General features: G+C 55.5%; 2 protein-coding genes across 3 annotated transcripts; one reads left to right on the top strand and one right to left on the bottom strand.

Moving 5' to 3' along the window:
• Positions 1–1,645: 1,645 nt before the first annotated feature.
• Positions 1,646–13,327, bottom strand: LOC119090521 (SLIT-ROBO Rho GTPase-activating protein 1). Of its 2 annotated transcripts, none has more exons than XM_037213337.1 (14): positions 13,109–13,327; positions 12,130–12,218; positions 11,666–11,748; positions 10,428–10,528; positions 9,985–10,150; positions 9,242–9,463; positions 8,669–9,019; positions 8,061–8,330; positions 7,188–7,502; positions 6,347–6,518; positions 5,528–5,633; positions 4,770–5,065; positions 3,454–3,634; positions 1,646–3,169 (listed from the first exon to the last, which is right to left on the bottom strand). In XM_037213337.1, the coding sequence occupies exons 2-14, from the start codon at positions 12,185–12,187 to the stop codon at positions 2,998–3,000; spliced, it is 2,493 nt and encodes an 830-aa protein (XP_037069232.1). In that variant the 5' UTR covers positions 12,188–12,218; positions 13,109–13,327; the 3' UTR covers positions 1,646–2,997. The 2 variants fall into 2 exon arrangements, with proteins under 2 accessions (XP_037069232.1, XP_037069231.1); XM_037213336.1 differs by having other exon boundaries at positions 13,118–13,327.
• A 447-nt stretch (positions 13,328–13,774) lies between these two features.
• Positions 13,775–15,706, top strand: LOC119089723 (RWD domain-containing protein 4-like). The gene is made up of 4 exons (XM_037212533.1): positions 13,775–13,797; positions 14,338–14,449; positions 14,841–14,950; positions 15,341–15,706. Exons 2-4 carry the CDS (start codon positions 14,348–14,350, stop codon positions 15,600–15,602), a joined length of 474 nt encoding a protein of 157 aa, XP_037068428.1. The 5' UTR covers positions 13,775–13,797; positions 14,338–14,347; the 3' UTR covers positions 15,603–15,706.
• Positions 15,707–16,195: the final 489 nt, after the last annotated feature.

Here is a 16,195-nt window from a genome sequence, read left to right as displayed (position 1 = left end):
AAGCAAAGCGCGATTTCCTACGATGTAAAACATCGCACGATTTACGTCTATCTACCCCCGCAAATCCTTTGGGTGGACTTCGGGGGTTAATAATCCACCACCACCACACACACGGGAACAGTTATAACCAACAGCGATAAACATGTATAGATCCTCTGCTTGTGAGCAACGGTAAAGTCTAAACACGGATAGTAACGCCGCCGTCTGGTCCGATAAAACACGCATGAAACCCCAACACACAACGTGTCGAGTCGGCGGCAAATTACCCAACACGGCTGCTGCCAACCTCGATGCGTTAGATCCACGGAGTATTCGGAGCTGCAAGAGACTCGCCGCTGCTGGCCTCCAGAAGGCCGTTAGCTGCCTGCCAACGTCGTCGGGCACCTAGACCTCCCAGACGACGCCTTCAAGCACCCTGTGTCATCCGCGTATCACACGATCCAGTCCGTTTGAGGAAGACCCGGGCGCCGGCCGGGCAACTCCGTGACATGACAGCGGCGGCCGCCCGGACCGCGCTTGGCACGTGACTTGGTCGGGTGGGCCGGCCGGCTGACGCCGCCGCCGGGGCGAACCGCCATCCGAGCTAGGCGTCCGGCAGCTGGCCGGGCGTGCTCAGCCGGTGCTTGGGGCTCGGCTTGCGGGCCGGCTGCGGCTTGATCCTGGCGCGCGGTCGAATCGAGGCGAGGCGGCCGGCGTCCGCCGCGCCGACCGGCGGCGCGCCGTCCCCCGGGCCCAGCACTGCGGCCACCGGGCGCGCGACGAGCCCGGGCCGCGGCACCACGGGCACGCCGCTCACAGAGACCGGCCGCGCCGCGGGGGCCGGTGGCGCGGCGGACGAGGGCCGCGGCGCCGGCGCCGCACCGCCGCCGGTCACCGGCGCCGCCGCCGGGCCGGCCTCCGGCTCAGCGGGCAGCGCGCGCACCGGCGAGGCGCGGCCTCCGCGCCGTACAGTGCACTGGTCCTGCCGCGCGAACGTCTCGGCGGCCGTGGTGCCGACGGCAGCGCCCTCCTCCGACGAGCCGCTGGAGCTGCGCTGCAGGCGACCCCACTCGGCCGGCAGGTCCATCACCAGGTCAGGCGTGTGTTTGGGCGCCAGCCGACGGCCGGGCGCCGCCTCTGCCGCGGCGCGCGTCTCCCACATCGCGCGGCGCGACAGCACGCTGCCAGCCGACGGCGGCGCTGGCTCCTTCCCAGCGCCGCTCGGCCGGCGCGGTGCGGCGCGCGCGCTGGCCGGCGCCGGCGGCGGTGGCTCGGCGTGCTCACCGCTCTCGTCGGGCGACAGCTGGCCGGCGCGCAGTCGCTCTGTCACCAGCGTGATCTGGCGCATGGCCCGCTCCAGCTCGTCACCGTCGTCCTCGTCCTCGCCGTCGGCGGCGTCGGTAGCGGCAGCGGCGTCGGTGTCAGCGTCGGGCGTGACGTCGCCCGTCCAGCCACCGTCGGCGTCGTCGCCGGGCGTCGGGCGCGGCGCCTCCGCCGGCCGCCGACGTGGAGTGACGGCCGGCTCGGCGGCCGGCGGCGCGGCGGCGGCGGCGGCGGCCCGGTGGAGAAGGGAGAGGGAGGCGGCGCGCGGTGCGGGGGTGGGCGCGCCTCCGCGGGGCAGCGTGGCGCTCCGGTCCGGTAGCCAGCGTTCCTACGATCGGGTCACAGGGGGGTCAAGCGCCGCCACCGCGGACAGCGCATAGCAGCCGCCACCGGCGGTTAGTACCGGACACCAGAGGTGAACACAGCCTGACGTGGACACACATCGACAGCGAGACTCGGCAACCGCAGACCGCAGGCACACAGGAACCGACACCACTGGCCAGCCGCGGCTCCAGCTCGCCAGAGTATCATACAGGCACACAGCTTGGCAAGTGAATGCAGCCCAGCGGGGCATAACGTACGGCAAGTGCGATGCCCGACACCGGCCAGGCGCACAGCGCAGTTAGCCACACATTAGTCACAGCCACGGTCCCGCAAACCCGCCCAAACATAACATGTATTGCAATGCCCGCCAGTTATTCGCGCCATTAGCGCACACCGCGTTAAGGCCACCGTTAAACATGCTGCCAGCTTCTTGAAAAAACGTGCTATCACTTGAGAGCAAAGCTTCAATAAACGCTTGTGACATTTGGGGAAACGTGACCATCTAGGGGCTGATTGATCCTCTCCACCCATTATCTAGAAAATAGCCGGGTTACTACATATCATATGACTTAAACCGAAAAATCGACAACGAAAAAGCTGGGATAGCTTTGCTATCACCTGAATGGCCCAAGGCCCACAAAATCGCTCAACACTTTTAAAGTGCCAGTTGCTGTATTCACTGTTTCTGTAGTTTCCCGGCGCCGACCCTCTAGCCCAACTCAGCGAACGTCCGAGGCACTGGTCGAGATGTGGCACACACGTGTTCGCGTTACAGAAACCGTACCGTGTCTACGGCGGCTAACTGCCAATCGACCAAGACACGCTACTAAAAAAGGGGGCAACCTTGCTCCTGTGTGGAGAAACAAAATCTTTTGGAAATATCGCTCGCTGAACTGTGTTCGCCCATCTGCGGTGGTGTTTTCGCCGCAAGTTTTACTTAGCAAGGATTTCACTTCCAGAGCATTTAGCCAATTTTTCTTGAAGTTACCATGCCTGCAGTATGCTAAAGATAGGCTGGGAATACCGACTGAACGTCCCGAGTCTGACAACTGCGAGAAACACATCCTCAAGTCGTTCGCTTAGCGCTGTCCTTGCGATGTATCGTTAACACATCGCAAATGAAATGTTAAAGCTTTACCGTAAAGTCGTCGTCTTACACACCGCCCCTTGCTGGCGCCACACGGACCAAGCATAACCCGCATCAGTTTTGGCGTTAGTAGCCAACGGAAAGCCCCAAAAGCGTCGGCAGGCAAAGCGGCATGAATATGTACACAACGTCCGCTTCCTGGGAGATCCCTCCAGAGCCGTCAATAGCGCGCCCAGAGGCTAGCCATGGGACGACTCATGCGGTCTCGGCCGGCTCGAGCGGAGTCAAACAGAGGTCTCCAGTACCTCGGCGTGCTCCAGCACGGAGGAGCTGGAGGCGGTGGAGAGGGTGGAGGTGGAGGAGCGGGCGCTGCGGCTGGCCGACCGCGCCGGCTCGCTGCTGACGGACGCGCGCGGCTGGCTGCCCGACTCGGAGCCGCTGGTGCGCTCCTCGTCCCTGGAGGGACGGGGCGGGTCAGATGCTCTCGGCTGCCATCACCAGACACGTCAAACGCGTCCCAATCAAGTCCCACCCGTCTAATAATCCTTCCCGCCTTTGTACATGGAAGACAACAGACAACCTTGGCAACAAAATCGATTCGAAGCCCCTTAAGACTGCGTTCGAACCGGTGGTTTGTGGGGAAACTACCATCTGGCAAGCGGGCGTCGTCGCTGAGACACGCCAGTCTGTCCGCCACGCCAGCCATCCCGACCGCGCCCCCGGTCGCCGCAGCCACACACCTGATGCGCAGCATGATGTACTTGTCGGGCACGAGGCCGTCCTGACCGCGGAAGGCGCCGCGCCACCAGTCGGACGACACCTGCCTGTAGAGCGTCAACACGTCGCCGCAGCGGAAGCTCAGCTCACGCGGCGAGCGGGCCGAGAAGTCGAACTGCGCCACCGCCTCCAGCTGTTCGCCCTCTGGCGGCACGCCGGCACAGGCGGCGTCAGGGGCGCCGGGCGCGGAGGCCGCCGGAGGCGGGGGGGGGGGGGGCATACACTTCAGTCCAGATGGGAGCCAGCGTCGGAGAAAAGCCCCGTTATAGTATCCTCCGAAATTGCCACGTTACACCACAATCCGAAATTGTTCCGCATCCAACGTAATTCAGCATAGATTATGAACGATGCTGCAGTGCTGTACGAAGACGACAAAACGAGTGGTCAAGAGCTTATCAAGAAACCTACCAGCGGTCCACCACCACACGCCTTTCAGTCGACAAGGCACAATCTAAAGGGCAACGTCACGACCTTCCTAGAGCGCAATAACTCAAAGGTCACACCATATTACAAAATAAGATTGCATTCGATTGTCAAATAAGGGCTGCTTGCTACCTAACAAAGCAGCATTTTAAAGTTGTGGACTAACATCAATTTTCATCTGGTAAGTCTATCAGAACGACTTCCGCCAAAAGCGTTGCAAGTCGGCACAAAAGGAGAAAAGGAAAGAGAACACATATACTTACTGCCAAATATCTGCAAACTTATGTTCAGCTCTCTTTCTTTTATCAATGGATCTGAGGGGAAAACGTAAGCTATGGGTTACGAAAAAAGAAGAACAGAAATTGAAACAAACAAAACGAACAAAGGACAAACCAAACATAACAACGAAAACGACAGATCTCCTCGTGCCACGGAACTCTGCACAGCTGCTCCCAGGGACAATCATGGCTACGAGCCGTGCCTGGCAGCCATGTGCCAGGAGCCCAACCAAGGGTCCCAGGACCTTGTACCCCTCCCCACGGTTGCTACGGTCGACATCCGCTACTCGCAGTGCCACGCTGGCGATGCGACGAACCCTTCCGAGCGAGCATTAGCACAGCCGCTAATGATTGCTGACTCCCCATGAGGGGGCCGCTCTACACCACCGGCGAGTCCCACGGTCGGAGCCCCTACACTGCCTCCAGAGTCGGCTCGGCAGACCGCCGCGGCGTCCTCCCGGACCGCCCCGGCCGCAGACGGCGAGCCCGGCGCCGACCGGCGGCGGCGCCGGGCCGCGTCAGGCGCCCGGCCGCGTCTGGCGCCCGGCCGCGTCTGGCGCCCGGCCGCGTCCGCTCACCGTCCTCGGAGGGCGGCTCGAGCTCAGCGCCGTCCAGCTGGGCGGCCGTCTCCGAGGGCGCCTCTCCGATCTCCTCCGCCTCGGTCGGGCCCCTGCTGATGTACTTCTCGTAGACGGGCCCGCCGTCGCACGCAAAGATGCCGTCGTGGCAGAGGATGATGTGCTTCATCAGCTCGTTGACCAGGTTCTGGTACTGCACCTGATCCTTGCTCTCGGGGATGGGCAGCAGGGTCGGGCCGAAGCAGATGGCCAGGTTGTAGGGCTCCATCATGTTCTCGTCGCTGAACTCGGACAGGCTGGCGGACAGCGGCGCCACGGACGCCACCAATCAGCGCGGTCGTCATGGCACAGTGCGGAGGCCAATGGCCAGATCACAAGGCGCAGAAGCACACGCCCCTTACAACGGCTTCGAACTGTTTGGCATCGACTGGAAAGCTTATCAGATGTCGCAATCAACAACTGCGTGAAAAGGAGGGGGGCCGTCGAACTGGCTGACACGTGTTAGCTCCCATGCGCACTGGTTTGAAGTAGGGAAATCGCGAAGGAACTCTTTCCATCCACCCTACACCGTGATAATGGTCTAAGCCCAAAATAGTCCGAGAGAATAGTCCAATAAATACAAACGTTGGATATAAAACCCGATACTAAACCAAGACCCTGTCCGAAACGCAACACACCAGCCCAACAGCTGTCGACGCACGGCGGCAGAGAGCCGCTGCGCTGAGCCGCTCCGGTCCGGCTCGGTTGGCGGCACTCACTGGCTGAGGAAGGCGAAGAGGTAGCGCATGACCAGCTGGACGGCGCGCGGCAGGGCCGACACCAGCTCGCGCAGCCGCGCCGTCTGATCGTCCGAGCTGCCCAGCTCTGCGGCCGCCGGGGGAGACGCGTCAGCCGCGACAGCACCCGCGTCCCCATCTGGAGTGGTGCGCGAGCGTAGGATGGAATGGGGCACTGACCTAACTTGGAAGGTAAGGCATGCTTGGAGGGCACAAACAGTGAGCAATCTTTAATCAGTCAGGAATGATCCTAAAGGAGCATGTGATGCAATAACGAGGAATGTGACGCGGAAACAATGACATTCAAATAAAACGCGACCAAAAACACCGCCCATGGTGATCAACTTGGGGGGGAACGTGGTCGACTTGAGAAGCGTGGTCGACTTGGGGGCGTGGTCGGCTTGGGAGGCGTGGTCGGCTTGTGGAGCGTGGCCGGCTTGGGGGACGTGGCCGGCCTGGGGAGCGTGGTCGGCTTGGGGAGCGTGGTCGGCTTGTGGAGTGTGGTCGGCTTGGGGAGCGTGGCTGGCTTGGGGAGCGTGGTCGGCTTGTGGAGTGTGGTCGGCCTGGGAGAGCGCAGTTGGTTTGGGGATGTGTGGTCCTCTTGGGGGAGCGTGGCCGACTGTTGTTCAATGTTCTGGTCCGTAGCCGTCACCAGGTCCTCTCAGCTTGAACCGCCACAGTCGTCATAGGGGCACGAACGCGGACTCAAAAACCGTGCCACTACCGCAGCCCGTCCATCTGCCGCAAGTACACTCACAACCGTACACATACAACACACCCCGTGCGCGCCGCTGGACTCACGGGCGATCTCCATGCATTGGTCGAAGTACTGGGTCGGGAAAAAGGGCTCGCGCAGTTCGCGCAGGTACAGCTTCAGCACGCCGGCCACCGAGTTGATGTCGGAGGCGTCCGACACGTCCGCCAGCGGGTCCTCGCCGCGCTCGAAGCTGTCGCGGAAGTTGTTGATCTCCACCTGCGGCCAGGCGGTGGCAGGTGATCGATGAGCAGACTCGACCATGTCTGACAGACTCGCTCACCGTCCCGTTCATACTGTGCAGCCGGCCACCGACGAAACACAGCAAAGCCGCAGAGCGCGGTCTGCCCATGTTAACACGACAGGAACATAGTCACAACGATGCGTTCGGAACTTTGAAACATGCGAACTTAAGCCCGCGTGAATTCTTCTGCTTTAAGGGCATACAAACTGATCCGAAGCTGAATGCCTTCCGCGCCTCAGGGACAAGCGTGCAGATCCAGAGTCGGACGCCTGTCGTGCTTAGGAACACGCACACTGATCCAGAGTCGAATGTCTCCAGTGCCTTAAGTACCCACATGCAGACGCCCTGATGACGTCTGGTGCCGACAACTCCGTCCGTTCCCCTGCTCACAGCCCTGATGACGTCTGGTGCCGACAACTCCGTCCGTTCCCCTGCTCACAGCCCTGATGACGTCTGGTGCCGACAACTCCGTCCGTTCCCCTGCTCAGAGCCCTGATGGCGTCTGGAGCCCACACCTCAGCCCGTTCTCCCTGCTCACAGCCCTGATGGCGTCTGGAGCCCACACCTCAGCCCGATCCCCCTGCTCACAGCCCTGATGGCGTCTGGTGCCGACACGTCAGCCCATCCGTCCTGTGCAGTCTCACCTGCGAGCCGGACACGCGGAAGATGCCCTGATGATGCAGACCGTACAGGTTGATGACGCGCACACACGAGCGCACGATCAGCGGGATGTCCTGACCGCTCTGCTCCAGGTACTCGGACAGGCTGCCGCCAAAGAGGCGCGGCTGGCCGTCGGCCGGCGCGCGGCCCAGTCGTTTACGGCGCGGCGGCGGCGGGCAGACGGCACGACCGGACCGCTCCAGCTCGGGCGCATGCTCGCTCAGCCCCGAGCGCAGCAGCTCGCGCTTCACCTGCAGCCGCGCTAGCAGGTTCGAGTCGGCCACGAACTCTGCGAACTTCTGCCGGCGGAGGGGACCAGGGTTGAGTCGCCGCGAACACGGCACTTCCGCGGGAGAGATAGGGCAATTCCCGCAGTCAATCACGAGTCCAACAACACTCTGCCCCTTCGGGACGCACAGGTGGGCGTCCGAATCAGAGTGAGAGTTGGTCACAAATCTGACAAACTTGTACCGGACAGAATGTATATAGCACGGTCGCAAACCTCGGCCAAGGAGAACGACAGGTCAAGCACGGTCACACAAGCTTCTCAGGGGGTGCCGACAACTCGGCAAACTTCTGACTAACTGGGGTTGGATTCTGACAAGCTGACTGATCTAACAAACTTTAACCCACATGAACATTTCCAGCATCAATTTCATGGCAGACGCGCGGCACTGTCCCGTCTCCAGCCGTCTGTAACAAAGACCATGACTGGGCTTCTAGAAATGCCAGAAACGACTAAAAATTCGTCTTAAGGCTACCATAGTCGTTGCGGTGACGTGCATGGGTGGGCCAGCTGTTTCAATACCAGGTCACTGGCAAAGGACGTGACACCGCCGGGCAGTGACGCCCCGTACCGTCACGTAGAACTGCCCGGTCTCCAGCTGGTCGCCACGCTGCTTGGCCAGTGCCGTCTCCGTGGGCCGCGGCGCGCTGGGCGACTGGAAGAGGCCGCGGCAGTCGATCTCCGCCGTGCCGGCCATCTCCAGCAGGGACCGCTCGGCCGTCTCCATCGTCTTCCACTGCTCGTCGGTGGCCGTACGCAGCGCTTCGATGCGGCGACCCAGCGCGTCGTAGCGCAGCCGCGTCTCGTCCAGGATCGCTGGATCGACGTCGTAGCGCGACATCTATGGGAAGTGCCAAAAGCTCTGGTGTCAGGGGTTTCAGCTAGGTGCACGCGAGCAGCAGTGCAGTGAAGTCGGCACCGCGTGCCGTCATGATGATCCGTTAAGACATGACGAGATCGTGAAGGGCCGTCGAAGACAAATGTCAGGCCTTACGAGGAAGCTGAAGCCAAAGCACAACAGAATGCACCTGAAAACAACAGTGAATCTCCGTCAAATATCCGGGGCGGCACCCTTCGAGCGCGGAAAAGTAGCAGTGTAAGGCTTGAAATGAATCCACGGCGGCAAAACTCCAAGCAAAATCACTGTCACTCCGAAACCCGACACGCTGGATCACTCACAATATCTCCCTTATACGGCACGAACTCGAACTTCTTCGGCAGCATGAACGAGGCGTTGTTGGCTTCGATGAAGCGCTGCTTGTCGAGCCGGGCGTCAAGAGCGGACACGGCCCTGGTCAGCGCCTCCACGCCCTGCCGCAGGCCGTCAATGGTGCCCTCCTGGGCGTCGGTGGCCATCAGCAGGGCGCGCCCCAGCGCCGCGTGCACGCCCGTGTCGGCGCAGTCCAACGCGTCCGGCAGGTCGTCCACGAAGTAGTGTTGCACGGCCGCGTTGGCCGCCTCCAGGCAGAGGATGAAGTCGTTGCGCGCGCGCAGCGCCTGCAGCCGCGTGTCCTGGTATTTGTTGCGTCGCTGCCGGGTAGTGCAGAGCGTTAGCGGACGCCATAAGACTGCCCGGCCGAATGTCGCCCGGAGTAGCAGTCAAACAACGGCAGTGCATGCTGCCCATGACACAGTAATTTGCATATACTTCATGAAGACACCACAAAGGGAGCCATCGAAGCGCAATATGACCGTGCAGTACCCCGGATATATCAGGACACTCTGCGACAGTATGCACGTAGTTCCACCCACCTTGACAATCTCCTTCTCCACCAGCCTGAACTTCCTGGATTTTTCAAGCTTCTCTTCTGGCAGATTTACTTCCAGCTTGGCCTTCTGGTTGACTACGTACTGAAGTTTACCTTCGGCGGTGCTGAACTGTGCGTAGTACATGTTGTACGTCTTGGTAGCTGCCTGGAGTTCATTGATCAGCTTCAACAACTCTTCATGAGAATCTGTGCAGACTTGACGGCACTAAAATAAAGAAAAAACACCCTTATTGAGGCAGTCCTGGGCTCACCGCAGATATGCATACAAATTTTGTGAAATGCTGGAACACCGCTTGCAGAATGTGCATCAACAACAACCACAAGCACTAGTCATAACCAAGAGTTCCTTTTGGCTGAAATCCTACTTTGCTCACTAGCCTCAGTCTTTAGCAGCTACAATTGATAACTTGACGTCAAAACCCATCAGCGCCAATGAATTCGACCCATTTACATCACTCTGCAGCAGTGTCCTAGTTACAAAGCCCTCCTTACAGCCCACGGAAATCGCGGACTATGAGCCAGTGATTTGGTTCATTACCAGTCCGTGGCCGTTTATAGCCAAGTAGCTGCAGGTCAGCCTGCTTGCACTACACCCTCCATACGCCAGGCCCGCCCGTACCCCATGGCTGCAACACACCCGCAAAACAGCCATATCGCTGGGCGTGAGTGGCCGACCCCACCCGTCCGCACCACACCACTTGTAGCCTCCAGAGCACCCGTGCCCACCCGTTTGTGCACGCGCAGCAGGTCGTCGCCGAGCCGCGCCAGCTTCTGCGGCACCACGGTGGAGTAGACGTCGCCGATGGTGGCGCGGTCACGCGACTCGTGGCGCGTCTGCTGGATCAGCTGCTGCCAGCAGCTGTACGACGAGAAGAGGTGCGCTTGGTCTCGTCTGCGGGCATCCAGCAGAGCTGAGTCACCGCCCTGGCGCCGGCTGGCAGGCGGGCGGCGCGCCACCGCGGGTCGACACAAAACCCAGCTCACAGACGTCCGGGACAGCAGAGTCCGCGCGCTAGCGCACGGCATCGACTCTGGGGCACCAGTCGCGGCGGTTAACGTGGTCTCAAACACCTGCTATGTTGGACAGCTCAGACAGGGGCGCGAACGGCGATACAAGTGCTTGTAAGCCACTTCCCCGACAAAATGGAGGTGGTGACATCACGACTCGCCTCTGTTTCAGATCCTTGTGCCGTTGGCTGAGCGACTTGTGCAGCTTGTCGAGATTCCTGCTGTACTCCAGCTCCAGGTCCGCACGCCGCCGAAAAAAGTCCTGGAAAGCCGGGCGATAATGTAATGACAACATAACAAAATGACATAAACAAAAGATAAATAGCAAGTAATAAAATAAGCTAGTACGGAACAGCGGCTTCTCCTGTCGCCGCTCACGACTAACTGGTCTACGTTCTGTCTCACATATCATGCTGATCATTAATTTGTCAACCCAGAAAGTTGCCCAGGACGACCCTGACATGTGGGCCATGCCGTTTTTCTCAGTCAAGTCAAGTGGACCACTTCCAAATGTGATGAACGGGACCGATTGCTATCGAATAGAATAATGTGTGTTACCAGCTTGAATGAAACAATGCACAAAACTAACGCGACGTCATGAATTCATTTGTAACAACGGATTCCCGCATTACACCCTTTTCAGAAACAGTCGTTCTTGATTTCTCCCGCCCATGGGCTGTCGATACTTAAGGTCCATTTTGTTCCCCCACAGCTAGACCACGCGCTCCGGCTGGCTGGTAGCCCCTACCCTTTCCTGGACGCGTGCGGGCCGGCCGGAGGCTGATCGGGCGCGAGGTCATTCAGAAAGACAAGTCTTAAGGACCAGGACAGTTTTCTGAAAGCCTGGCCTGAAGAGCAAAAATTCCCACTCTTCGAGGTCTCGGGGCTCGCCCTAGACCTCGACCTATATCTAGACCTATTCCCCTCCCTGGTCAGCAACTGGGCCGGCCCCACCTTCTTCTCGACAGTGAATAACCCAGCGAGACCTGCCACGCGCTAGCCACTGACTGGTCATGCAGTCAGACTGTTAAATGCAGTCAAATAATACTGCCTGGCTACGTCTGTTTGAGCTGAATCCCGAGCCATGGGTGTCTCGATTCTGGCGAAAATGACCAACTTCAAGTCAAGTCAGGTACGCGACCTCACACCATGTATTGCCAATAAAATGTGCAAAATCTTCTTGTAAGTTACAAAAGGACACCAAATACACTAATAACAGAGAATCATATGAGCAAAATAATTGAACTATTCCTGAAATTTGTGTCATAACAAGGAATGCTGATGTCTTGACTTCATGTGGCTAATGTGCTGACACCAGCTCATCTGAAGTTAAAAAAACAGCACTGCCTGCACTGTTAGCTAGGTGTATGTTGACACCCTACTCACACTGTCTGCTTACCTGTAGTTCAAACAGCAGTGCTGCCTGTGTGTCAGCCCGTGTGTCCAGACACCGCACCTGCTCAGTCAGCTGCTGCTTCAGCTCTGTGGACATGAAGAGCATGTGGAAGGAGATGCTCAGGTGATGGCCTCACCCATACCAGCTGCACTCTGTGCACCCCATGAAGAACGACCATGACCAACATCACCAGATGCACAAAAAACACAAAGTCTGGAGTATGTGAAACATGTGTCAGTGCTGGTCTTCTTGTTCATTTTCATGTGAGCTTGATGCCATTCATGGCAAGCTACATGATATGTTCCTCTTCATTATGTTTGAGAGCATGTCATAGATATGTGGTGAGGAGACATGCTGTTCTGCTTCTGTTTTTCTACCATGATGAACACAACACTGGTGATGGGGTCATTTAACTGCATTTCACTCCCGATAGTCATTGCACATGTATCCATACAGAGGTCACACACCTTTGACCATTCCTTCAAAGCCTGCTTCCTTCTTAGATGTTTTCTTTTCAGAAGACATGGCTGGAGCAGACAACTAACTCATTTGATACCTGGAAAAAGCAACTTCTTAGGGTCAAGGCTGCATTATTACATAAAAGGAGCACTATTTTTTCACTGACAAAAAAGTATCACTGTGGTGCCAACCTAGGACTCCAACTGGATTTGATATAAGGGATGTCAAATGCTGAAGGGCCAATCCTAAGCAGTGACAGCACACTGGTCTCCCAAGCAACGACAAGACAAAAATCACAGACTTCACATCAGAACATCTGTGGCTTTATCTTTGCATGGCAAGAATGCTTAATGAAGGGGGTACCATCAATTTTGGGGTCAGACAAAGTAGCATGATTGTTTTGACCCCAAGTAGAAGTAGGACAAGGCTCTACAGGGTCTGCCACCCTTGCCAATATTGGTTAAATCTCTGGTGCCACTGCACGTATCTTTGACTTGGGCATCTTTGGAAGCTATGGTGAATCATTCAGAGAAGTTTCACAAGTTAATTGCATAATTTGTTTGTTCAAACCTGTTCATCAGCAGCAAATCAGTCAACCAAGGATTCATCTTAGAATTGTTGAATGCCTTCTGAGCAGTCAAGCATGTGGAACATTAAGATTGTTCTTTCTCAAAATATCAATGCTTTGGAATAAATAACCACTTGAATTTTTAGGTTTCTTAGTTTTATGGAGCCCTTCCAGCATGCTTAGCCTTATGGTAGGAGAACAATACTCATCTCACTCTATCCTCTGAAAATACAATTACGTTATTGCATAAAAATAATTTAGGAGCATTTTAGCACAAAACTACTCATACATCAAAACTCCTTGCAGCACAATCTGCATGCTGAAATTAATGGCGACTATTCACCAAACTCTGAATGCTCGCATTTACGACGCACATAACCCGAAAGTATTGCCGCAATATTGCTGATCGCCAGACGTACCCGACGTACCGTGCATTTCTGGCAGTCTGACCTGCATGTCACACACAGGATCGCTGACTGCTTCACAGAATGCGGGTCAAAGTGGGACACAAGATATAATTATTCAGCAGAAATTCCATATTGTTGCTTCCTCCTTGCTTCACCTAACCTAATCAACTAGTGGGACCCAGAACACAAACCTAACTACCCTGGGCATGCCCACACCCCGCCCATTGTTATGGTCGGTAGCAGGGGCCCGCAAAAAAGCATTGAAGTAGAAGACATATATACCGCATCTTTGACATAGAATCAGCTGACTTGGAGCATGTTCGTCACAACTAGCATTTCTTCTATTTTCAAATATATGGTAATGCAAGTTTTGGGGGACAGCCATGGCACAGTTTTTGTGCTAAAATGATTTTTTTCCTAGAGTTTTTGCTGCATTATTCCAATGATACTTATTAGTATTGTTTTCATACCTTGTTGCACTCGTCGATCCTGCTCATCCTGGGCATCCTGAAATGCGGGCGAAATCGCGAAAACCAGCTTTTACAGTTGTTAAAAATAGCTGTTTTGTAAAGGGTCGAGCCTGAAAAAGCCACTCAAATCTTGCGGATCTCGCATATCCGGGGCAATAGAACACCACGTATACTCAGGTTGCTGAGGCTGCGTTTTAGAGAGGACGTGGCCTTTGAGATCCGCAGGTTCAGGGTAGGTGCCAGTTCAAAGAAATGGGCACACGTGCATCAAAGGGTACTGAAGAGCTGTGAACCGTGGGGAAAAACACGGTCCTTGTAGAAAAAAACGGTGTGTTTGAAAAAGTGTGTGGATACAAATTTAGGAACACTGCGCCCCATAGAGCAATTCGCACTTTGTAGTACAGAGCTGTGTTAGCTGGTAGTTGCCAAGGGCCGAGTTGGGGCCACGGGTCACATATTCCTCAAAAGGGGGCAAGCACAAGTAGATGTTGCTAAATGCCAGATCTAAAAAATGCTAATGCTGCTTTGTCATGTTATACAAATTAGCATAGTGCTATTGAATATCCCAGAATCTATTATCTCATTTAGGCTTAAGTACTATTTCAATGTTTAATTTGTTTATCCACAAATATACTCATGCACATGCACCTGAAACCATTCATGTCATGGAATGTGTTTTTTGTGTTGCTTCTGTACCAAAGTGGATGTCACAGGGTACATGAGCATGGTTAACAGCCACCTCATATAATCATGACCACTTAATTCTTTCAGAGCTACCAAGATGTCATCAGAGATGCAAGCTGAGGAGCTGGAAGTCCTTAGGTCAATATATGAAGGTGATGCAGCTTTCATTGAAGTTGATGAGAAAACTTTTCAGTATAAGGCAAGTATTAGCCTCAGGTCCCAGCTGTCTCTAAGTCCTGTCCTTCTTGAGGCAGCTGGGCTTTCTTTAGTAACACTACAGATGAATAGAAATTGATCAGCTTTCATCAGGACTTTTCTATTTAGCTGAGTTATGTCATGCATAATCTTCAAAATGTTTGGTGTTAATATTTATAATATGCCTCTGAACCACTTTGAGGCACATTCCTATCACTCTATGTTTTTTATGATAACCTTATGTGGTTGTTTGCTGCTTTGTGGAAGGTTATGTATATGTTATAATTTTGAAGCAGAACACAAAAATTGTGTCCACATGATGTGAATATGGTGTGGCTGACTGTTAAATTTCAGCTGCTGATCTAATTCACCTTTATTTTTTCATGTTCTTTTAGTTTGGAGATGATGGTGAAAACAAATCTTTCTTGGTTGAAGTGAAATGGACAGACAGTTACCCTGATGAGCTCCCAAATGTCAACCTTGATGCATTTTATAACAACCATATGTGAGTATGTGCATTGGAAGTTTACTGTACTTGCTTTTATCTGTTAATCTTCCTCTTATGACATGTGTTGTGATAAGTGGCATTGTGAGAAGTCCATTTTGTATATGCTGTTACATGGCAATTACTGGATATGAATTCTGGTAGCAATGGTAAATTAATGAGGCAAAGGCAAAGTGTCATGTTTACTTCAACCTCCATGACTACCAGCATTGCTGGTTGAGAGTATCAATGAGTCTTGTAATGATGGGATTTAGTGCATGTGTGATATGTTTGTGCAGAGCTATGTCATACACTGGGATTGGCAGGTGTATTTATTAAGCACAGTGTGGTCTGTGACAGCTGGTACACCTATGCAGAACATCACTGACTCACTCTCTTGTTCATGGCCAGTCTGCCACCAGTGAAGCAGCATGTGGTCAGCCAGGTGCAGGAGCAGGCTGAGGCCATGCTTGGCATGTCCATGACATTTACTCTCTTCGAGTGGGTCAAGGAAAATGTCACAGACCTCATGGAGCAACAGACTTTGGCCCCTGTGATGGCGGAGGTCACCGAGGAGGTGGAGGAGCTCAGTATAATACAGGTCTGTTATGCTGTAATGCTGTTTGGGTCCCTGTGGGGACATCTCGCTGGGGGAACTCAAAGTACTCACTAAAAACCTGATGTACCAGATTGCAAGCACATGTTGCAGTTTACTTTTACTGCACCAATATGCCAAAGCTTCATGTGTGCTTTCCCAGGTGGATGACATCTCACCGAGATCTGACGGTTGGCGGCCGACCACCATGGTGCCCCCACCTCCATTCGAGGACCTTGTGGACATCGTGCTGTGTTGACTGTCAACCTGCTGGCTAACGTTTTCTGTTGACCTTTTTTCGGGCTTTTGCGGGGCTGGTGTGCTAGCTTTCCACTCAGGCCAAGTGCTCTTCGCCTGCCCCGTCCCCTGGTGGCTGCCAAGGGGTCGCTCTCCCCCAGTGCGTCGCCTTCTCAGCGCCTGCGCCGGTTTCCTGTCTGCCAGTCGTAACACCGCGACTGCCAAGGGGTTGCTCTCCTCCAGTGCGTCGCCTTCTCAGCGCCTGCGCCGTTTCCCTGTCCGCCAGTCGTAACACCGCGACTGCCAAGGGGTTGCTCTCCCCCAGTGCATTGCTGTCTTAGCGCCTGCCCCGTCTCCTAGCCGCCAGTCGTGGACACAGCGCTGCCACGACTGGACCGCTTTCCCCTCAGTGCGCCGCTCTGTTAACAGGACGG

Source organism: Pollicipes pollicipes, unplaced genomic scaffold (genome assembly GCF_011947565.3).
Source record: "Pollicipes pollicipes isolate AB1234 unplaced genomic scaffold, Ppol_2.1 Scaffold_3087;HRSCAF=3621_pilon_pilon_pilon, whole genome shotgun sequence".
Taxonomy (NCBI): Eukaryota; Metazoa; Arthropoda; class Thecostraca; order Pollicipedomorpha; family Pollicipedidae; genus Pollicipes; species Pollicipes pollicipes.
This window is presented reverse-complemented; position numbering and strand designations above follow the sequence as displayed.

Bases quoted from the DNA above. Each gene is read 5' to 3' on its own strand.
- LOC119089723 (XM_037212533.1), top strand. From the start codon at position 14,348: ATGTCATCAGAGATGCAAGCTGAGGAGCTGGAAGTCCTTAGGTCAATA. The intron at 14,450-14,840 runs GCAAGTATTAGC...ATGTTCTTTTAG, and splicing joins AGAAAACTTTTCAGTATAAG to TTTGGAGATGATGGTGAAAA. The intron at 14,951-15,340 runs GTGAGTATGTGC...GTTCATGGCCAG, and splicing joins GCATTTTATAACAACCATAT to TCTGCCACCAGTGAAGCAGC.
- LOC119090521 (XM_037213337.1), bottom strand. From the start codon at position 12,187: ATGTCTTCTGAAAAGAAAACATCTAAGAAGGAAGCAGGCTTTGAAGGA. The intron at 6,519-7,187 runs GTGAGACTGCAC...GCCTGGCCGCAG, and splicing joins TCCGCGTGTCCGGCTCGCAG to GTGGAGATCAACAACTTCCG. The intron at 5,634-6,346 runs GTGAGTCCAGCG...CGGCGGCCGCAG, and splicing joins CCAATGCATGGAGATCGCCC to AGCTGGGCAGCTCGGACGAT.